Here is a 21,924-nt window from a genome sequence, read left to right as displayed (position 1 = left end):
GTTAAGAACACAGAAGAAAACGGTCAGAAGAGAACCACGGCAACCACGGTTTGTGTATCTACTACTCTTAATTGGGGACATGTTTTTCTGTATAACTTTTGCAGTCTCTGTTCATGATACATGTTTGTTCGCACGTTTGTTTGTTTGCTTATTTGTGTTTGTGTTTGTTTGTCTGTGTGTGTGTGATTTTGCACGCATGTTTGTCTGCGCACGCCTTTGTCTGTGTGTGTGTGTGTGCGTGTATATGTGATGCGTGCGCGCATGTGTGAATGCGAGCACGTGCATGCGTGGGCATGTGTCTGCGTGTCCCTAGGCGGCGCTCACTTGATCCAGGACTCCTCGTCGTCCAGGTCCCTGAAGAACTGGTGCAGGCGGTGGGACTCGTTGAGCTTGGCGCGCCGGCCTGCCGCCATGCTCTTGATCTTGGCGAAGCGGCCGTTGACGGCGTCGCGCTTGTCCTTCACCACCGTGGTGTCGAAGGCGATGCTGCCCATCAGGCTGTCCGCCTGGCCGTTCAGGTCCTTCAGCCGGTCCTGGGGGGCCGCGGGGGGGGGACAGAGGATGGGTTAGTTTTGAATTAGGAGAAAGTATTTTATACATAATGGATCATGAGTGTCGGGATGCACGATAACGTCCGGTCGACTCCAAGAAATATATATATATATGATACAAGAAAACTCAATAGGATCTTAATGGAAGTTAATTGATGGTCCTATCCTACAGAGGGCAGTATAGTGCATCGCCTGTAATCAATTCTAATCAACTAGGTTCCATTTTGCTAGGCCACCTCTCGAACCCCAACATATCCCCTCACAAAAGATCAGATTGCAAAAATTGTCTTTCTGTCCTTAACTACAATAAAACAACTATTTTAAATCCTCTAGCCTGGATATCCTCCATCCTGACTTCTTAAAAACCGAAGGGTCAACATTAAGGGCTCACCTAGTTAACACAAACACTAACCACAACACAAACAATCAAACTCCTTCAAATGTGTTTGTTTCCGAACGTTTCCAAAATGTTCATCGTAGTTCTGTAAAGAGACCGTTGCCTCCATAGCAACAGATAGTAGTGACTAGCAGGCAGGTCGGGCATCCCACTGACCTCGTGGGCGGAGATGTCTGCCTCCAGCAGCTGGTGCTTCTTCAGCAGGTTGTTGACCGAGGCCAGGTCTTTGCCGTAGTCCTCGGAGGCCAGCAGGGCGTCGACCTTCAGAGGAACACAAAAGGTTTAAAACGCAGCATTCGTTACCTGATCCCTTATATTTTACCAACAATCGTTTAGAAAAACGATACAAAAGTATTTAAAGCCTTTTGTAGTGGAGTTATTTACATTTCAATTTGGATGTGTTTTTTTTTACATACATTTGGGGATGATATTTTTTTGGTTTATAAATGCTATGTTTTTCTGTATACATATATTTGCATATTCTTCTATATTTCATGTTTAAATTCTTGATTATAGAATTACTTTAAAACTTGATTTGTATCATATTCCCTTTTCTATAATTATTTTCTATCTTGAGCAAGGTAACTCTGCCGGGCCATTCCCGACAGGATCGGAATATCTTGCAACATTTTTTCCCCGTCCTGCCCGTCTCTCAGCGTACCTCAGACAGCCAGAAGTCAAAGTCCTTGATGCCGGTGTTGAAGTTCTGCTGCTTGTTGGCCTCCTTCAGCTTCTGGCTCTTCTCCGCTGACTTGTTGACCAGGAACTGCCACTGCTCATCCAGAGCGTTCAGCCGCACCTGGAGGGAGGAGGACACACACATCATGCATGATAGCAAATAATAGGCTTTTGTTTCGCTCATATCATTGGTTTTATTGAACCATATTTTGTTTAACACGGCTGGTCTCATCGAGATTCATAATGTCTTTTACAAAGAGAGACACGCCAAAGACAAGCAACAAACCGTTTTATCATCATTAATCCCAGATTCATTATGAAATCAGAAGCATAATAGCGTCTCAAATGCCTTCAATTCAATTGTAGTACTCTTTTCCCTCGTTTTCTGTTTGGGGACATTCCTACATTTGTTTGTCTATGTACAATGACTTTCAGTCAATGTCCATTGACTGATATTAAAAGGCATTGAACCGCTGATCCCTAGAGATGTCCCCTCTGGGCTCAGCAGTGTACTGACAGTTCAAACCGGGATGCGGCGGCTCTTAGCGTGCGGGTCGTACCTTGACGGCGTCCTCGCTCCCGGAACAGGCCCCTCTCTGGATGAGGGCGTTGCCCGTGTCGATGACCCCGCGGATGCGGTCCGCGTTGGCGTGCAGCTCCGCCTCGAAGGCCTGGTGCTTCTGGTGCTTGCTCTGAGGGCGAGCACGCACGCACACACACGCACGCACGCGCACACACACGCGATTGCACACACACACACACACACACACACACACACACACACACACACACACACACACACACACACAAACACAGATAGACGGACAGGGGGAGGACACAGCAGATGCAATGAGAAAGTGTTGCTTTTAAAGCATTTCGTCCTAATGTGATAAGGATGTGTAATGTTTGGTTGTGAGTGAATGTTTCTTCTAAGCTGTATTATTAAAAGGAAAAATCAATAAAAGGTAAACCCGTTTGCTTTCATACAGACTTGCCATTCAGTGCAAAGGCCAAAAAAGAAAATAAATTAATGCAAAGAATGTAATTAACCCATATGGCTGTGGTTAGGTTAAGTACAAGCTACAAGTGAAGTTATGCACAGTGATAAAAACAGGTGCACACGGTGGATATGAACGTCAACAGGACAACGGTGTGGAGCATCCAGAGACACGAGACAGATGGTTGACGCAGACAAGATGGCGGCGTGGAGAGCCACGCCCACTAAAGAGTCCACTTCCTAAAAGAGAACTTTGGACAGGACCGGCTCACCTTAAACCTGCTTCATGTGCTGTTGACCTAGTCTTGAAATGAGAGCGTATACTTCTGCATATTTGTTTTATATTAAATATTGATGGTTATCTTTGTAAAGATTTGGAAAAAAAAGTTAAACTGACTTGAACATCTTGGATTGAACAAGAAAAGTCTTTCTCAGTTATCTGCTACAAAATAAGCTGAATATAAAACATTGAATAATATAAAACATATGAAGCAAGTTTGAAGCTCACCGTTCCACATTCAAACACAACAGACAAAAAAATGTACACATATATTGTGAAGCCACTACCAGCAATGACACATAGCGTCTAACGACGACAACAACACAACTACAACGGAACAAATGAAGCAAGAGCATCGAACCACAATTAAAAATGATGACCCATGTGAAAAAAACCCCACAAAGAAGCCAGTACCAAACGAGTACCGATGGAGGCGATGAACGTGGAGAGAGATGGTGGCGATGCTGCTTTCTACGTTGTGTACGACACACAGAAGCAAAAACAAAGACGCGGACACATGGAAGACCTAGCCGGAGGTTAGTCAGCTAGTCACTACCAACTTACCAGCAGTTTGGAAAGCTACAAAAAAGATAGGACGATAAGAAAGAACACAGGATTTCAGTATCGACCGGGACATAGAACACACTTTCTTATGTGGTAAAGAGACAACATATTTCCCCGCGTGGTAACTACAATGTTGAATAAAACACACGCATGTTTATCTTTTATAACGACAATGTTGAATAAAACACACACATGTTTATCTTTTATAACTACAATGTTGAATAAAACACACGCATGTTTATCTTTTATAACGACAATGTTGAATAAAACACACACATGTTTATCTTTTATAACTACAATGTTGAATAAAACACACGCATGTTTATCTTTTATAACGACAATGTTGAATAAAACACACGCATGTTTATCTTTTATAACTACAATGTTGAATAAAACACACGCATGTTTATCTTTTATAACTACAATGTTGAATAAAACACACCCATTTTAATCTTTCAAGAAATCAATAGGTTAATTCAATATAATCAAATACAGTTTGTTCAAATACACACTGTAATAGGACAATGGGGGGGGGGGGCGCCACGCACACCTCTGAAACTATCTTGAAGGTCCCGAGGAGAAAACGCTTCATATTTAGGCTAATAGTTTATTGCTAGGCTAACAGAGGTCGTTCAGGGCTAAGAGCCCCTGGTTTAGGCTAACAGCCACGCTAACAGCTAGCCGCTAGGCTGACCAGAGTGTGTGTACCTGGATGTTGGTGGGGTCCTTGTAGGACTCGTCGGTGGCCGTCTGCAGCTTCTCGCTGATCCAGGCCTCGATCTCGTCCACGTCGCGGCTGAACTGCTGCAGGGTCTGTGACTCGCCCAGCTTGGAGCGCTTCTCGATCATCTGGGTCTTCAGGCGAAGCCACCTGTGGGACGGTTAGCAAGGCGGAGCGCTCAGACCAAATACTCACACCAGGAGGATCTTTGAGGAGCGGTTTTCATATTTATTGTGGGGCGAATCATCCAATGGTATGATGACAGCGCCTTATCTGCAATTGTATTCTGGCTCTAGGATATTTTTAGGTCAACTCATTGTGTTAAGTGCTTTGGGACACCATGTATTTCAGTATTCCTTCTCAAGGCTTCCTCCTTGATATATAATGAATTGGCTGTGGGCTGTGAAGCCCTTTGACGCAATAACTGTACATGTTATACAAACAATTGCCTCTATCAACACAATGAAATGACAATGAACGCACAACGACGCGAACGACCTGCATCCCCTCATAACGAGGGACCGTGACAGCGCCACGGTGCCGGGGGTGTGAAGGCGTCGGGTTGCCGCGGTGACTCACCTGTCGAGGACCTCGTTGCGGCGGTTGAAGATCTCGGGCTTGGCGTAGTGGTCGGCTCCAATCAGCTGGTCGGCGAACGACTGCAGGGCGGCGATCTTCTCCTCCTGGAGCGAGAACGAGGGAGTTCAGCTCGGAACCGGCGGTACAAATATGAGTCCTGGTCTGCCTCTCTAAGCTCCAGAGCTGGACAATGGTCTCTGACTCACCCACCCCTATCCCTACTGTTACCTGATTTGACTCTACGGTAAATTCTTCCTTCTTGTTTTTGCATTTTTATGCTTCATTATAAAGTGATATAGAGGGGAGGACATGCAGCAAAGGACCACAGGCAGGATTCGAACCCGGGTCACTGCGATCAGGACTGAGCCTATAGGGTACTCGCGCTATCCGGTGAACCACCGGGTGCCCCCATTTATTTTATTTATCTCCATTTCTACTAGTATCTGAGTGAAAAGTCACATCATTTAATAGTGTTATTGCTTCCAACTACAAAACAAAGTTAGAGGTGGAGGTGGTCGAGAAGGAGGTGGAGGAGGTGGTGGAGGAGGAAGGGGAGGCTGACCTGCACTGTGATGGCCTTGTCGAAGTCCTCATGCTTCTTGATCAGCGCCTCCACGCTGTCCAGGGAGTCTCCCTTGTCGTCGCTGGCCAGGAAGGCCTCGCGGGCCGCCATCCAGTTCTCAGCCTGCTCGCAGTCACGGTTGAACAGCTGTTTGGGGGAACGGGGGGGAGAAGAAGAGGAGGAGGAGTCAATATTTCACATCGTTCAGTCACTCCCCAGTCAAAAGACTCACTCCCCAGTCAAAACGATCACTCCCCAGTCAAAAGACTCACTCCCCAGTCAAAAGCAGATGTACAATGACTTTCATTCATTGTACATCTGCTAAACACGGAAGCATTTGTGGTTCTTAACATTAAACTTGTGAGCTGCCAAACACATGAAGACCAGGAACGCCTGGATCGATTTGAGTGTTTAGGTCTATGATGATGGACAATGTCATACTACGGTTGATGATTAAATAAGGTCTATTGTAATGCATTTAAAATCCCTTCAATTGTAATTGATGAAAATAGTTTGAATAAAATACCAAACTGTAAATGATCAATGAATGTATGCAGAGAAAGGGTGCGAGGCGTTGGGGACGGGGCTGGTACCTGGAGCTCCAGGCACTGGTCCAGCATCATGCGGCGCTGCACCCAGGCCTTCTCCAGGCCGGCCCGCTCGCTGTCCAGGGCCACCAGCTTCTGCTGGATCTCGGGGCTGGCGTAGTGGCCCCGCGCCAGCAGCTGCTGGCCGAACTGCTCGAAGGCCTGGAAGGTTCCGGCGCGGGCGTCGATCTCAGTACGGTGCTCCTGTAACACGAGATAATACGAGAAAATCAGGGAATCGAACAAGAGGATCGCGCTTTTGTTGCTGCAATTTTTTTTCAAATGTGATTGTTCATTTTAAACACAGCCTCTGGTAGCGTCATAGAATCCTCTTGACATAAGAAAGATATAATCGTTATAAATCTTGATATTATCCATCTACTTTTTCCTAGGACAAAAACGTGTGGAAATGATTTTTTCTTTTCTTCTTTTTCTTTTGCAACAGAATTAAGCCAGTTTAGAAATTTGAAAGCTTAAATGCAATATACTCTGTAGTCGTTACATTGATCTAAACTCCAAGCTATAGATAGTATGCCGGATAGAACCGGCATACGAGACAACGCCGGCACCAAAGACATAGCATTGCCTTTATTCTACCTCCAAACATACATACACTAGTACTGAGCAGCAGCATGTATGCCAAGAAATGGAGGGGAGGGGGGGAACGGCCAATATTGACAGAGGAGGGACGGTGTGTGTGTAGAGCTCTGGTACCTGGTGTCTCTCCAGAAGGGCCTCAGCTCCTGTCACATCCTTGGCCAGCTCCTCTGAGGACACCAGGCCTCGGATGCCGTTGATCCAGGACGTCAGATCTCTGCACACAGGGAACAGAGAGATCAGAATGAGTCTTAGTCTGTGCTTTGATATCTTCATGGTGCTATTGATTCCTCCTCTTGTGACCACTTTATAATGTCGCCTCATGTTTCTACCACAAAAGAAAGCCTTACTTTAACGCATAAAGGCCTACCCCTAAATTAGAATACAGTTAATCAGAACAGGACTCGCGACTGGTGGCTCCTTGCTCAAAGAAGATTGTTTGACAAAAATGACTTTCCTTGCATTATGATCCCTTGAGCTACTCTGTTGCTTATTTAAACAAAGTTTAAACTAGGCAAACCAGGCTGCACTACTAACTTCCTTTTCTAGCGACTCCAATTCGGATTCTCTACTTTGACGATTCTCAACCTCTCACTTATAAGCCCTCTCTAGATAAAAGCCGCTAGAGGTCCTCCCTACCTGAAGCCACTAAGAACCCCTTAACACGGACCGAGTGCGAGGCAGCAGCAGCAGCAGAACTCCTCCCTACCTGAAGCCACTAAGAACCCCTTAACGCGGACCGAGTGCGAGGCAGCAGCAGCAGAGGTCCTCCCTACCTGAAGCCACTAAGAACCCCTTAACGCGGACCGAGTGCGAGGCAGCAGCAGCAGAGGTCCTCCCTACCTGAAGCCACTAAGAACCCCTTAACGCGGACCGAGTGCGAGGCAGCAGCAGCAGCAGAGGTCCTCCCTACCTGAAGTCAGACAGGAAGCGCTGCAGGTCGTGGGAGTTGCCCAGCTTGTCCTTCCTCTGGTCGGCTCGCCCCACCAGGCTGCTCCACGCCGTGTTCAGCTCCGTGCACTTCTCCTGGATGTCGTCCACCGCCTCGGGGTGGGACTGGATCAGGCGCTCCGCCGTCTCCCCCAGAGAGTTCACCTAAGGATGGGGTGGGGGGGGGGAGGAGGAGGAGGAATAGGGCAATAAAAGATCCTCGGTTCAATGACATGTAAATACTGTGATCCCTCTTTTTGATTTCGATGAAAATAGTTACAAAATTGTATATATTTAATTTCTCTTCCTCTTCAATAATAATGCTTAATTGTTTCATTGCATTTTATATCATTTTTTTACTGCGCCAATATTAATGAACAAACTCCCCAGGCAAGAAAACTCTTCCTGATCTCTTTAAATTACTCGGTGGTTCATGTCCTCAGATTTAAGCCTTTTCCAACCCTTTCCCCTCCGGCTGACAGGGGTCTGGACTGCGTCTTACCTTGTCTCCCAGGGCAGCCAGGTCTCTCTCGAAGCCCTCGTGTTTACGCTGCAGGGCCTGGACGCTGGCCAGGTCGTGGCCGTAGTTATCGGTGTTCAGCGCCTGGTTCTTCTCCTCGATCCACTCTTTGGTCTCATCGGCATCCCTAAAACCAGACCAGAGAAACATCACATTTTGTCCCAATGGCCAATGACTCACCACATTGTGAAATGCAGACATTTCGTATTCAAACACCAAATCTTTTAAAAGGGTTCCTCCTATGTTGGTAGTATTTGTTACTCAAACGTTAACTCTTTGGTCCCATGTTCATAACAACAGATTACTAATTTTGTATTCAAGAGCACGTCTTCATTAAGATCACTATTACTTTTTGCAGTTGGTGCCTTCAGCAATTTCTTAGTTCAATGTTGGTTCGTCTTAACTTTGACATCACTCCTATATGTATAGATAACTACCTTTATGAATACATAAATAACAAAACAAATGGTTATAATATGTATTTGTATGTAGTTCCTAGTTGAAGAAAGGGCAGACAGTGTCACTGTGTGGGCCGTCTGTACCTGTGGAAGCGCTGCACCTCATGGGCACTGCCCAGCATGTTGCTCCTGTCCTCAGCCAGCTGCTGCAGGGACCTCCACCGGTTGTTCAGCTCCTGGAGACACAAGCGCAGCCCGACATCACACACCCCCCTTGTACCAGAGACACAGAGAACTCCCTCCGCCATGTGTGTGCAGTACGCCGTCCTTCTGATCCTGTCACGTTCAATCTGCTACAAATCTAATTGACAAGATCTTTGAGATAAACCAAGAACATCAATCTACTAGTACTTGAACAAATAATCGCACGATTCAATGTGTTTATGTTTCAGCTAACTAAGACTAAAGTTCAGACTAGAGAGTGTGGTCTAGGGATGTTCCATGCACAAGGACGACACAGAGAGACGGCCGAAGTCCGGCAGACATTTCAAGACAACGGTCCGGTCGGCATAGACTGGATGCATGGAGGGGGAGTGACAGACAACATAACGGGATACAACAACCGAATAACTGAAGAAAATAGTACAATCGAGACAAAAATAACAAGGGACAAAATGGGACAATATAAAAATGAAAAGGACACTAACGTAAAACTAGGTACTCGACACAAACACGACGAGGTTAGGAGGAAATAAAAGGGCATTTCAAACTGTGACAAGGGAGGGGTTAACCAAAAGTGGTACATATATATCGACACGGATCACGATGCAGCACACTGATGCAGGCGGACGATCGGGTTCGAGGCGGGGGTCGGAGTACTCCAGTGGAATCTTACCTTGATGGTATTAAAGTTAGCCGTGGTTTGAACGGCCATGCGTACATTCTACAAGTCAAAGGTCACAGAGACAACACCACAGCAGTCAGAGGAGAGAGGTCGGAGTTCAAACGTCAGGGCCTTGCGGTTCTTCCCGAGAAGAAGCTCCGTCCAAAATGGCTCAGAATCATCAAGAGGATAGCAAACACTTCATCCACGGTAACACACACGGGGCATGCGGGATCGACATCTTTCGACTTCTTGTACAAGCCATTCCACCCATGGGTTTTAAAACCCATGGGTGTAGACATTGGGTCTGTTGTTCAAGCCATGTCTGACATTACATTACATAACACTCGGTGAGAAGCAGCGATATCTTCTCCAGACAGAGAAGCCTATAGGGAATTGCAGTTACAGATTGAGCCAATGAGTGCCAGGCGACGTCCCAGACTTCAAATGGAAACCATCGGAAACGATTGCATAACCTGCACTGGTGGCTTTGTGGGAGGTTTGACTTTACCGTTTGATTAAAAAAACAATGCCATAGAAATGCGACAGCCCATGTCGCAGAAGAAGAATCAAGCATCATCGTCTGACCAGGTAACGTCAAAATGAGGTTTGCAATTGATGATGCATTGTTTTAGTAAGTAAATTACAAAATGCATCTCTTGTATTACTTGGGGAGTAAGACGTGATCGGTTGGGACTTACCTTCCATGGAGAGGCATTCTTTGTGTCGGCTTCATCCTAATGAAGAAGAATATTTGTGTCAGTGATATGCACTAAGTTTCCTATTTCAATACTTTAACGGATGGCTGTTCAAAAGAAGTATAAATATGTGGCTCACCTTGCCAATGGCGGATCCAAGCATTTCTTGCTGCTGCAATTGAAAAGGACGAGTTCAAAGTTAACATTTAGGCCCATTACTTTATAATTTCCCTTCTCAAAGAAAGCATTTCCAATAGAATTCAATCTATTCTATCCCACATTTGTTTTTCCCAAAAGGTAAACAAGAGAGTAATACAAAACATGAATTAATAACAGCATCCTGTGAGACCATCAAATCCCATTATTTAAAAACATCTGGAATTGACTGGCCCACACGACGCCACGCCTTCAGACCCCACTGGGGGGGTGTGTGTGTGTGTGTGTGTGTGTGTGTGTGTGTGTGTGTGTGTGTGTGTGTGTGTGTGTGTGTGTGTGTGTGTGTGTGTGTGTGTGTGTGTGTGTGTGTGTGTGTGTGTGTGTGTGTGTGTGTGTGTGTGTGTGTGGACGGTACCTGGGACTGCACCATGGGTGCCTCCTCGGCCATCAGGCCCTCAGACTCCAGCTCCGACGCCACCTTGTTGATGTCCCGCAGACGGGACTCGTTGGCCTTCAGGTCCTGGGAGACAACACGCCTCCGTTCAGACACACTTCCCCATCCGACACGGGACTCTTGTGTGTGAGTGTAATGGTCCATCGTATGCAGTTTTGGTGATGTAGCGTATACTGGTGGACTATTTAGTTACTGAAACACCCGTGTGTAATGATCCATAATGTCTTGGTTATGGTCAATAATATATATTTTGCGCGATTACAATAACATTGATACTACTCCTGAACACCATTATTACATCATGACTAGAACATTAGTTAACTGTTAATTCAATGATAGTTAAAGGGTTATTACCGCATTAACAAACAAATGAATGGTCAATTATTGTAGCCTTATTTTAAAGCCCTACCTTGTTTTGGAAAGCATTGTAGGTTGGGAAGCGAATAACATGAGGCCGTGACAAAAATGGCGTCCAATTCAAAACACAATTTCCCTGACGAAAAAGTACCTTCTGGAAGTCGTCAAACTTCTTCTGCAGCACCTCCACCTGCTCCAGGTCGGAGCCCATCTCCTCGTTGGTGAGCGCGCCCTCCTTCTCGTTGATCCACTGCTGCAGCTCGTTGGCCTCGCGGAACAGCATGAACTTCTTGCAGCTCTTCTCCAGCATGTCCTTGCGCTTGTCTCCCAGCTCCAGCAGAGTGCCGTACCTGTTCACCAAACGCAGGACACAGGGCCGGTGACTCACGGACACCGTGGCAACGCGACACCGAGGATGAAGGAGCGCAGAGTTGGTCTGCTGCTCGAGGTCAGATGTTATTTTAGGATTATGAAATGAATCCCCCATGGTGAATGGAATAGGCGAAGCTCAATCTCCTTGTGAGATGTTTGAACAGAATATAAAGCAGTGGAGTATAAACAGCCCAGTCATTGGTTGAAGGCTATTAATCCTGCATGGATCAAGATCCTAGGTGCCCTCAAAGGCAATCAGAATACGTTAATAAAGTAATAGCTCGAACCAATCTGATTCTTATAATTGTTCAACAGTAGCTTTCATATTCGTGATATGGGTATGCCATGGTTTTTAATCCATTCCTCAGGGACCACCTGTTTCTCCCGATCCGTCACACACACCCCTGATCCCCCTGATAACGAGCTCCCTACTGGGGAAATCAAGGTATCAAACACGCCGGTGCCAGCCTGTTGGTCCGAAGAACTGGATTGAAAACGTTCTGATTACCGTCGATAGACTACGGTCTATCTGAGGTACATAGAACTGCAGCGATGCGGACGACGAAGGACTTTCACAAACACACACACACACACACATCCCAGAAGACAGGCCTGGGATGTGGAAGGGAGAGATGACGTCACAATGAGGAGACGATGCCGCTTCTATCCCTGGGTGATAGAAGATGACACTGGCGAAGTACAACCACAACAACACAGGGCGGAGCTGTGTCGTTGGGGGTACTGGGGTGGAGGCGGGCGACGGGTATGGACTGAAGAGCCGGGGCGGATGAGGTGTGGTTGGGGGGTACGATCACCACGACACGCAGAGGGAGATGGGGATGTTTTGGGGGTTGGGGGCGGGGGTCTTACTCACAGCTCTTCCACCTGCTTCATGCGTACAGACACGCTGCACGCCTCCTTGGCGACCAGCCTGCACGCAGCAGGGGGGCGCGACGGCGAGGGAGACGCAGAGGTTTAGTGGTTAAACAACGGGCGAGAGAGGTAGCGAGCAAGAGAGAGAGGGGCAGAGAGAGCAAGAGAGAGAGAGAGAGAGAGAGCGAGAGCGAGAGCGAGAGCGAGAGAGAGAGAGAGAGAGGGGCAGAGAGAGAGAGAGCGAGAGAGAGGGGCAGAGAGAGAGAGAGAGAGAGAGAGTGAGCGCGAGAGAGCAAGAGAGAGAGGGGCAGAGAGAGAGAGAGGAAGAGAGAAAAGAGGAAGAGAGATAGCAAGAGAGAGCGACAGTGCAAGAGAAAGAGAGAGATTGAGAGGCAGAGCAAGAGAGTGAGAGCAAGTAAGATGAACAGGAAGAGGGAGAGCAAGAGAAATCTTATAACGAACATCAGAAAATGAGATGAAAAATAGAGGTTAGCGGTTAAGAAACAACAAAAACACCCTCATCGTATAATCAGTATCAAAGTACCGACTATGTGTACTTAAATGCTGAATGCTAGAAAAGGTATACAGAAGAAAACCCAAACCGTGTGTAAGTGAAACTTTCATACACACACACACACACACACACACACAAAGAGGGATATGCTGCGAGTGTTACTGACTGGTTATCCGCCTGTTCCTGGCGCAGGGCGATGCTGCCCTGCTCGTCCAGGAGGTTCTCCCTGGACGACGACTGGGTGGGGTCCAGCTTCTTCACGTAGGCCGCGGGCACGAAGCCCTGCCGGTCGTTCACCTCCACCTTCCACCAGTCCTAGGGAGACGGGGACACGGGAACATTATAGAGGATAGATTATAGAGTGATCATAGAGGACATGACTTCGGAGTATAAATCCTCCCCCGCAGGCTTTTAAAGCAATTATTTTGTGGCTATTATTTTCTTAATCTCCTTTAAAACTTAATTTGTTTAAGCGGCATGGCTAAGATTTATTTCGCGTGCTCTTCAGCAACCCTTTTGGCGATAAGCGGTAATTGCTCCAATAGATTCCAGCGGCGTTCAGTCACGGACACCCAGTTGGTAACTTTTGTAATACTGCAAATTCCAGGCCTCCATCACACAGAATGTCCTGCTTCACACGGCCACTTAACGGACATTCATTTACATGAAATTTTCGTAGGGGATAATTATTTTCCCATCAACAAATGCAAAAACTACAGCCAAACGAGTGTGGGGAGTTTTTGGGGAGTGTGTGGGGGGGTGGGGGTCCCACCTTGTTGGTGCTGTTGAGTAGGGTGAGGATGTCCCCCTTCTTCATGGTGACCTCACGGGGGCTCTTCTCCTGGTAGTCGTACAGGGCCAGGACCAGCTCCTTCCCCGTCTCGTCGTCCGTGGGGGCCACTTGTTGCTGTGGTTACAACAGAGCCACGTTCTATTCGTTGAGCGGATGCTTGTATTTCTATCCTGAGTGACTTACAAGGGAAGCTTAAAACAATCAAAGGAAGCAATCGATCTTGGGGCAGCTTCATAAAGAGGCAATGCTCTGTAGTCATTTACTTTTATGCGTTACTGGTATTGCAATCAGATATAGTCAAGGCATATCTAAGAGCTTTCAAAGCTGTGCAACATCAGTACAGTAAAGTGAGCACTAGACTACTAGCGCTAGACAAGCACAGACCGGAAACAAGTGCACGAGTCGGCTTGTTAGGCGATCTCGGAAGAGGGGGGTCTTTAGATGCTTTCGTATGGTAAATGGACTGCATTTATAGAGCGCTTTTTTTTTTCCAAGCGCTTTACAATATTCCCTGACACTCACCCATTCATGCACACATTCACCCACAGACGGCGGAGCCAACCATGCAAGGAGACAGCCAGCTCGTCGGGAGCAGATAGGGTTATGTGCCTTGCTCAGGGACACCTCGACACTCAGCTAGGAGGAGCCTTGCTTTGCTGTCACCGCTATCATACGGATAACCGCCGTGGACTAGCGAGAGTTGAGCTGTGGCTTTGCCGGATGCTTGTCGTGCGTTGACTGCAGTACACAGCACCCGCCGCGTGTGCGGTGCCCGTCGCCATGGGGACGGGGACTCACCCTGCAGGACTGGGCCTGTTCCTTCAGCGCATGGATGCTGCTGCCGTAGGCGCTCAGGTCCGACATCAGGGCCTCGTGCTTCTTCAGCAGAGCCTACGGGAGAGGAGGTCAAGGGTCATGCACTGTGTGGATGGGTCACAAAGTGAAAGTGAAACCAATGCTGGAGAGGATAGCATCGATCATTTTCTTGTTGGTATTTCCATTAACTACATTCTTAATAGATAGCAGCTATTCTTTTATTTTTTTATTTTAAACCCAATGTTTGTTTCCTAATTACTGCTATTAAAAATGTATTCTTTGAAGCCACTATTTTAATTAATTGGTACATTTTGGAGAGACACACCGACACTCATTCGTGAGATACATTAAAAAAAGAAAGAAAAGCAGCGCCTAGGGCTTTGAGAGGCTTAACAATAGTTTGGTGAATAGTGAATGGAAATGCAGCCCGACACCTAGAGAATGGCACCATTCACTATTCACCGTTCAGCCATTAAAAGGGACGCTTTTATCCAGAGCTACATCCAATGAGTCCGGATGCATGTTACTAAGGAGCAGGGTAGCATGGGTACAGCGCAGGCTGCGGACTCCGGCGGGGATGGAACCCGGTCCCTCTAGACGCCCCCCCTAACCAACCCGTAGGTCCGTTACCTCGGCTGAGTCCTCGTCCTTGCCGTAGTCGGGGCTGCCCACGATGGGCTCCTTCTCCCTCATCCAGGACTCGGCCTCGTTGGCGTCGGCGAAGTACTGCTGGGCCTGCAGGGAGTCCTCCAGGTCCTGCCGCCGCTGCGACGCCTTGCCCTTCAGCGTGTCCCAGCGGCCGTTCAGCTCGCCCAGCTTCACCTTCACCTCCTCCGCCGCAAAGTGGCCTGGGGGGGGGGGGGGGGGGGGGGGGGAGAGAGGGGGGGGTTGACGGTCGGTTGGTCTGACCCTGGAGATCGGAGCTCGGGGCTGATGGTGCTGGACTAGGGGAACATTGACTTCACTTTTGCTTTATAGATCGTCCTGAATTCAATTAAAAATAAAATGCATCCAATCACAGGTTGGCGATAAGTTTAACTGTGGAAAGTGCTGTGCCTCAGGTTTCTTGTTTAATCATTATTCATTTATCATGTTGATTGATTGCCAATAAATGCATTGGAAGGTCGTCTAACCATCAATACATTGATTGAAGAAGCCTAGCCTGGGAACCCTAAATCTTGAATGTAGTCTTAAACAAATGATGAGCAATTCAAGGATGGTAGTGTCCTCCTTACCTTCCTCCACCATGCCGTCTCCCTTCTGGCTGACGGCCTTGATGCGGGGCTCGTGGCCCGAGATCTCCGCCTGCAGGGCCTGGTGCTTCTTCAGGAGGTTCTGCACGCCGATCAGGTCTTTGCCTGAACAAGAGGACAGCAGCAGGTTGATTCACACGCATCGGACTAGTGGACAGGCAAGACATGAGGGTCCACCTTTCAGGCCTCTATGAACTCATATGAATAATATGATCATTATAGTAACTTTGTTTACACAGCACTTTAATGATAAATACAATAAAAAATACAACATCAATTACAGAATACATTATAATACCTTCATAACAACGGATGAAATAAGACGATAAAATCATAGGGGACAAAAAAATCAATTGGCAAGGTCTCAACTTCAACATCCAGATTAAAAATGCAAGTTTTTCAGCAGGAATTACAAATAACAAATTAAACAGAACGGACAATTTACCGCAAGTGACTGAATAAGCCGCACCCCCTAAACCGTGGACGACAGCCCTACAAACTCAGTGCACCTCCAGCATGGAAACAATGGCAGACGACGTTTTGACGTCTGAGCGACCACGCACCTCGGTTGGTGGAGGCGGCGATGGGCTCCTTCTCGCGGATCCAGGTCTCCTCGTCCTCCACGTCCCTGAAGAGCTGCTGCAGCCGCAGGGAGTCGGACAGCTTCTGCTTGCGGGCCGTCATGGGCTCGCGCAGGGCGTCGTAGCGCGTCACCAGCGCCTCCTGCTTCTTGCGGATGTTGTCGGCGTCAAAGTGGCCGGCCTCCTGGAACTGCCGGGCCTGGATGCTGATGCCGTCAATGCGGTCCTGTTGGGGAGGAACGGGGTTAACACAGGGTCATTTGGTTCATTTAGAAAGCCATCAACACCTCTTGTTGAAGTGTAGATTTGATATGTTTTAGTGACAAACGCGAGACTGGCAGCCTCTGTATCCTCCACACAACTACTTAAAATAATGATTGACGTTGGTCACGTTAACTAATTACATAAGTCACAACAACAATAATTGATTCAAATTAGGAACATTTGGCATCAGAGACGCATAATGATGAAAATGGATGTGTCGATAAAGAGTGCGCTGATCAGACGAGGTTAGGATGCACACACACGCACACCCTCGCCCGCAGTAGTGTAGTTTGTTTGCCTCAGTATGTGTGTGTGTATGTGCACATATTTACGTGTCTGTCTGCCTGTTTAAGTGTGTATGTGTGTGTGTTTGCACGTTTGCGTATGTGTGTTTGCAGGTCTGTGTTTGTGCGTGTGTGTTTGCATGTCTGTGCGTGTGTGTGTGTGTACCTGGTGCGCGGCCACGTCGGCCTCCAGCAGGGCGTGCTTCTTCTGCAGGTTCTGGACGCTGGTCAGGTCCTTGCCGTAGTCGTCGGAGGCCAGCTGGCCCTCCACCTCGTACAGCCACAGCTCGATGTCCTCCACGTTGCGGTTGAACTGCTGCTGCTGGTTGGCCTCGCGCAGCTTGATGCCTGGGGGAGAGCAGATCAGATGAACAGATGAAGAACAGTGGACTACGAATAGGACTCCAATCAGAATGCAAATGCATAGCTCTCGGATAAGCAGCAAAATATAACAAGGAACCACAATGGAAATAAGCTTTCGGGCTTCGTTGCGTCATCCCTGCCTGTTTATGTATTTTAATGTATGACACAGAGTGCTGTTCATATTTTATGTATACAAGGCAGAGTGTTAACAGTGGCTCTGTATGTGAGTTGTACTCTCATGCGCATTGTGAAGAACAAAAACTATTTCACGGCCTGCAACATCGACTTTGTTTCCACTGGACAAATCCCGGACCAATGTCGTCAACTGACCGTAACGTTTGTGTTTGTGCCAAGGGAATCTCTATGAACTACATAGTATACATTTAAATAATCAAAAGAATACATATGTTAGCCGTGGCGGTACCTTTGAGCTCGGTGGCCTCCAGGAGCTTCTTCCACTGGGAGCTGACCTCCTCCATGCGCCCGGACACCTCGTCTGCGGCGTAGTGCTTCCCGTCCAGGAGCTCCTGGCCCGACTTCTGCAGGGCGTCGATGCGGCTCTGGTTGGCCGACAGCTCCGCCTCGAAGGCCTGGTGCTTCTGCACCTTGCCCTGGAGGTTGGAGGGGTCCTGGGGGGAAGAGAGAGGAGAGAGGAGAGAGATACAGAGAGTAGAAAGTATGTTAACATGATGTAGAACGTCCAGCTCTCCCCTCACCTCTCGGTCATCCTTTCTGGGTTTTACACTTTTTATGTTTTTGTATTTTACAAGCTATCGTGTTTAGTGTCTCAGTATTCATAAAAGCACAAAGGCAAACTCTCCCAACATACAAACCCTATAAATCTTCTGCATCTTGTGGACGGACATTTAACCAATCGGTGCACAGCGTGTAGGCTTAACAAAAAGTACGAGAAAAAGGGGCTTTTACTTTGTAGGCCTCGTCGGTGGCGGTCTTCATCTTCTCGTTGATCCAGCTCTTGAGCTCGTCGGAGTCCCTGAAGAACTGCTGCAGGTGGAAGGAGTCCTCCAGGCCGGCGCGGCGCGACTGGGCGCGCTCGTGGAGAGCGTTGCGGCGGTTGAGGAGCTGCAAGGGGCAAAAGATTACAAATCAAAGTTCAAATGGCTGCGTGATCAACTATGGGGGATATTTCCATCACTTGATTGTATATTTTAATGGTATACATAATGCAGAGATTTTTCTTCTTCAGTCTCATGGTATTTATAGATTGCCATAGATTGACCATAGATTGGTCACTTGATTGTATATTTTAATGGTATATTTAATGCTTTTTATAATTTCAGTTTTATATGATTTTATATATTGCTTTTTATAACATGCGATGTCCCAAGAGCGTCAGTGTCCAGATGGGCCCTGTACTACTATACATCGCTTAGCGACGCCAACTGCATTACTTACAGCATCTCTGCGGGTAGCGACATCCTCCTTGGCGTAGTGGTTGTTATCAATGAGCTTGGTAGCGAACTCATCAAGGGCCTGGAGAGAGAGAGAGAGAGAGAGAGAGAGAGAGAGAGAGAGAGAGAGAGAGAGAGAGAGAGAGAGAGAGAGAGAGCTTGGTTAAAACCAATGCTATCATCAGCCGATCCTTGAGTCAATGCGATGGGAGCATTGTTCTACGATGTAACCGTGATAAACAGTCAAAGTTTTAAATAATAACTGTGCTATTCATAATAGTGGGTGATCCTGTGTGATGACTTACGGTGATCTTCTCCTCCTGTGCACTGAGAGACTTCTCAAAGTCCTCGTGTTTCTTCAGCAGGGCCTCCACGCTGTCCAGGGAGTCGCCCAGGTCTTCGTTGAGGAGGAACGCCTGTACACAGCGCGCACACACACTCCATGAGAAAATGGATCCTTTGGGAAATCTGAAGAAGCCTTTGCACAAATTCAGTTTTCACTTGGACACTTGATACTGAAGCATGCCTTCCTTATCCAGCTGCAATCGACCCCTTCACTTCTTGATTGTGTAAGAACCCTTGGCTGTCTTGCCGTCTCTAGAAATGGGCATTCCCCCCCCTGCCTGCCTAAAGTATTGTGCATGAAAACTAACATAGGCTATCTTAGGATAATTAACTTAGGCTATCGGTCCAGACTGGCAACAACCATGGACAGTGCACACCCATCGTTCTGGGACGACGTTGGGGAAGTCCTGCCTGTGCCTTCTGCCAACAGTCTTCCCCTTATGCTGCTCCATCAAACCGAATACTTTGTAGTCAAGGGTGTTTTTGAAGCATTATTTTTAAATCAATAACGGATTCTCCCCCTCCTCCCCTACCAGTACATTCATTTTGCCTTATATTTCCCGTTCAGCACCTCACGTCATTGGCAGTTGTGTGTGTTGTCGCCCTTCTAATTGCCATAGATCCCCAACCAGAAACATAATGAATGTTGTGCGTGGCGGTGGTGTGGTGGACGTGTGGCGGTGCCGATGGATCCGGTACCTCCTGCTTGCTCATCCAGTTGTCCACCTGCTCCGTGTCCCTGTAGAAGAGCTGCAGGTCCATGCACTGTTCGTACTGCTGGCGGCGGAGCTCCCACAGCTCCAGCAGAGACTCCTTCTCCTCGGTGAGGACGCCCAGCTACACACACACACACACACACACACACACACACGGTGAATTATTACATGCAATACTATTGTTTACATATATATTTTGTCATTCTATGACTCTGAATGTGTATGCAGGCCTATTTGGATATATTTTGTTTTCATTTGTATCTCTTTTACTCTAGTACGGTCCATTATTTGCAGTATCATCCCATCTCATTAACACAAATCTCCTTCATTGCAGTTAAAAATAACCTAAATGAAGATTGAGTGTGTGTGTGTGTCTGTGTGTATGTGTTTGTGCGCGTCCGCCCACCTTCTCCTTGACCTCGTCCGAGGCGTAGTGGCCTGTGTTGAGCAGGGCCTGGCCGGCCTCGTCGGCAGCCCTGAAGCTGTCCTCGTGGGCGTCGATCTCTCCCTGTTACAGCACAGAACCACACGTGAGCATGAAGAGGTGCTACATACGCAACTGCTTTCAATTAGACATAGGGCTTCACAAAGCTAAAGCACTCCAGGTGGACGGCAAAACGGGTATTAAAATATGCACACACTAGGATCTACTTAAAAGCTCAATGAATAATTATTAACATATAATAACAAAGAATTACATTTTTGTATTTCTATGGTTATTGAAATGGCTACGTCCAGTTAATATTCTTTATGAAATAGTCAATTTTGTGCTCAAATGTACACTATACCACACTGTTTCACAAAACATAATGTGTGGGTATTGCTTTGAGCTGCAATATTTAATTGTATTTTGCCATAAGGCGTGTGCCATGTATTTGTGTGTGTATACAGGCATGAGTCCATTTGTATTTGGTGTGTATAGGTGTGCAACTGTGCACGTGTCCATATTTGTGTATGTGTGTGTGTGTGTGTGTGTGCATGTGTGTGTGTGTGCATATGCATGTGTTTGTGTGTGTGTGTGTGTGTCCATATGTGTGTGTGTGTGTCTGTGTCCATATGCGTGTGTGTGTGTGTCCATATGCGTGTGTGTGCATGTGTCTGTCCATATTTGTGTATGTGTGCGTCCATATGCATGTGTGTGTGTGTGTGTGTGTGTGTGCATATGCATGTGTGTTTGTGTCCATATGTCTGTGTGTGACCATATTTCTGTATGTGTGTGTCCATATGCATGTGTGTGTGTCCATATGCATGTGTGTGTGTGTGTGTGTCCATATGCATGTGTGTGTGTGTCCATATGCATGTGTGTGTGTGTGTGTGTGTGTGTCCATATGCGTGTGTGTGTGTACCTTGTGCTCCTGGTGGCGGTCCAGCAGGGCCTCGGCTCCGGCCACGTCGTTGGCCAGCTCGTCAGCGTTGATCAGCGCCTTCATCTCCGTCACCCAGCTAGTCAGGTCCCTGAAGTCCGCCGTGAAGCGCTGCAGCCTGGTGGGGACACACACACACACACACGTTAACACATGCAACTACCCTAAAGGCTTAGTTCCACGTCGACGCAACACAAGGGGGTTACGGACCCATTCCGTCCTTGCGGACCCTCCTTGCGTCAAATGCAAGGGCCTGACCTGGGCCTCCCACAAAGTGTAACCTTGCGTCGAGGCAATGTTTGTTTTTAGGAAGGGCTTTTTTTGCAAGGGCTGTGATTGGTCCGCTCACTAAAACCCGACGCAGAACCAGAACAGGATCAGGACTGCGTCGGAGCGTCTGCAGGGGTCATTGCGTTGCGTTGACGTGGAACCATAACTGACCCCGTGACTGTGTGGGTCACGAGGGATCTCCGGAGCGGCGGTCTTTACCGGTAGGAGTCGTTGAGGCGGGCGCGTCTCTCGGCCGCCAGGGTCCTGATCTGCTCCCAGTTGGTGACCAGCTCGTCCTTCTTCAGGTGGATCTGGGCCGCGTTCTGGGGATGGGTCTGCTGCAGGCGCTCCGACTCCCCGCCCAGCGTGTTCACCTGATGGGTCCGGCAAACAGGACCTTTTAGAACTACTCCCGTGTGCTTCACGGCTGGGAAACACCACAGGGCTCATCGAAACCTATATCGTCGGTCACTATCCCATAATAACCGGGTTGCTACTGTGGAAACCACTTTCACGCCAATGTGGTGAATAGAAGAGTGTGACGTAATGTCAACTACCTGTATGGATTTTATAAATCAACAGTAATTATAATAATCACAGTGCTTTGGTTGCATATCGAATTCTTTTTATCCAGCAGAACACAGATAGATTGAAATCAGTCGGCTATATAATAACAGTAGCAGCATTCATCTTTAATTGTTGTTTTATCCTTGTCCTATTTGTGTGGGCGAGGTACTTGAATGAGCCGCTTGGGGTTGTCGTTTCTATATCAACGTGCAGTGGTTTTGCTGAACA

At 47.6% G+C, this 21,924-nt stretch overlaps 1 protein-coding gene across 3 annotated transcripts in view; it reads right to left on the bottom strand.

The window, feature by feature from the left end:
* The window catches only part of sptan1 (spectrin alpha, non-erythrocytic 1), a 42,457-nt gene that overhangs the window by 9,510 nt on the left and 11,023 nt on the right, over positions 1-21,924 (bottom strand). The window contains exons 7-39 of one of the 3 annotated variants that reach the window (XM_079734518.1): positions 21,349-21,503; positions 20,842-20,977; positions 19,902-20,003; positions 19,479-19,616; positions 18,740-18,850; positions 18,439-18,516; positions 17,950-18,105; positions 17,447-17,651; positions 16,826-17,007; positions 16,094-16,337; positions 15,513-15,635; positions 14,908-15,125; positions 14,260-14,352; positions 13,441-13,575; positions 12,835-12,983; positions 11,061-11,259; positions 10,514-10,618; positions 10,082-10,114; positions 9,946-9,981; positions 9,257-9,304; positions 8,506-8,597; positions 7,946-8,090; positions 7,427-7,608; positions 6,631-6,730; positions 5,923-6,120; positions 5,330-5,476; positions 4,768-4,871; positions 4,176-4,338; positions 3,468-3,482; positions 2,187-2,318; positions 1,610-1,747; positions 1,105-1,209; positions 325-533 (exon numbers count right to left, since the gene is read on the bottom strand). In XM_079734518.1, the coding sequence (XP_079590644.1) occupies positions 325-533; positions 1,105-1,209; positions 1,610-1,747; positions 2,187-2,318; positions 3,468-3,482; positions 4,176-4,338; positions 4,768-4,871; positions 5,330-5,476; positions 5,923-6,120; positions 6,631-6,730; positions 7,427-7,608; positions 7,946-8,090; positions 8,506-8,597; positions 9,257-9,304; positions 9,946-9,981; positions 10,082-10,114; positions 10,514-10,618; positions 11,061-11,259; positions 12,835-12,983; positions 13,441-13,575; positions 14,260-14,352; positions 14,908-15,125; positions 15,513-15,635; positions 16,094-16,337; positions 16,826-17,007; positions 17,447-17,651; positions 17,950-18,105; positions 18,439-18,516; positions 18,740-18,850; positions 19,479-19,616; positions 19,902-20,003; positions 20,842-20,977; positions 21,349-21,503 (4,376 nt within the window). The remainder of the gene's footprint in view (positions 1-324; positions 534-1,104; positions 1,210-1,609; positions 1,748-2,186; positions 2,319-3,467; positions 3,483-4,175; positions 4,339-4,767; positions 4,872-5,329; positions 5,477-5,922; positions 6,121-6,630; positions 6,731-7,426; positions 7,609-7,945; positions 8,091-8,505; positions 8,598-9,256; positions 9,305-9,945; positions 9,982-10,081; positions 10,115-10,513; positions 10,619-11,060; positions 11,260-12,834; positions 12,984-13,440; positions 13,576-14,259; positions 14,353-14,907; positions 15,126-15,512; positions 15,636-16,093; positions 16,338-16,825; positions 17,008-17,446; positions 17,652-17,949; positions 18,106-18,438; positions 18,517-18,739; positions 18,851-19,478; positions 19,617-19,901; positions 20,004-20,841; positions 20,978-21,348; positions 21,504-21,924) is intronic. The other 2 variants (XM_079734519.1, XM_079734520.1) reach the window with 2 other exon arrangements.

Source organism: Pollachius pollachius, assembly GCF_949987615.1.
Source record: "Pollachius pollachius genome assembly, chromosome: 4".
NCBI lineage: Eukaryota > Metazoa > Chordata > Actinopteri > Gadiformes > Gadidae > Pollachius > Pollachius pollachius.
Note: the sequence above shows the minus strand (reverse complement) of the source record. Positions and strands in the feature narration are given on the sequence as shown.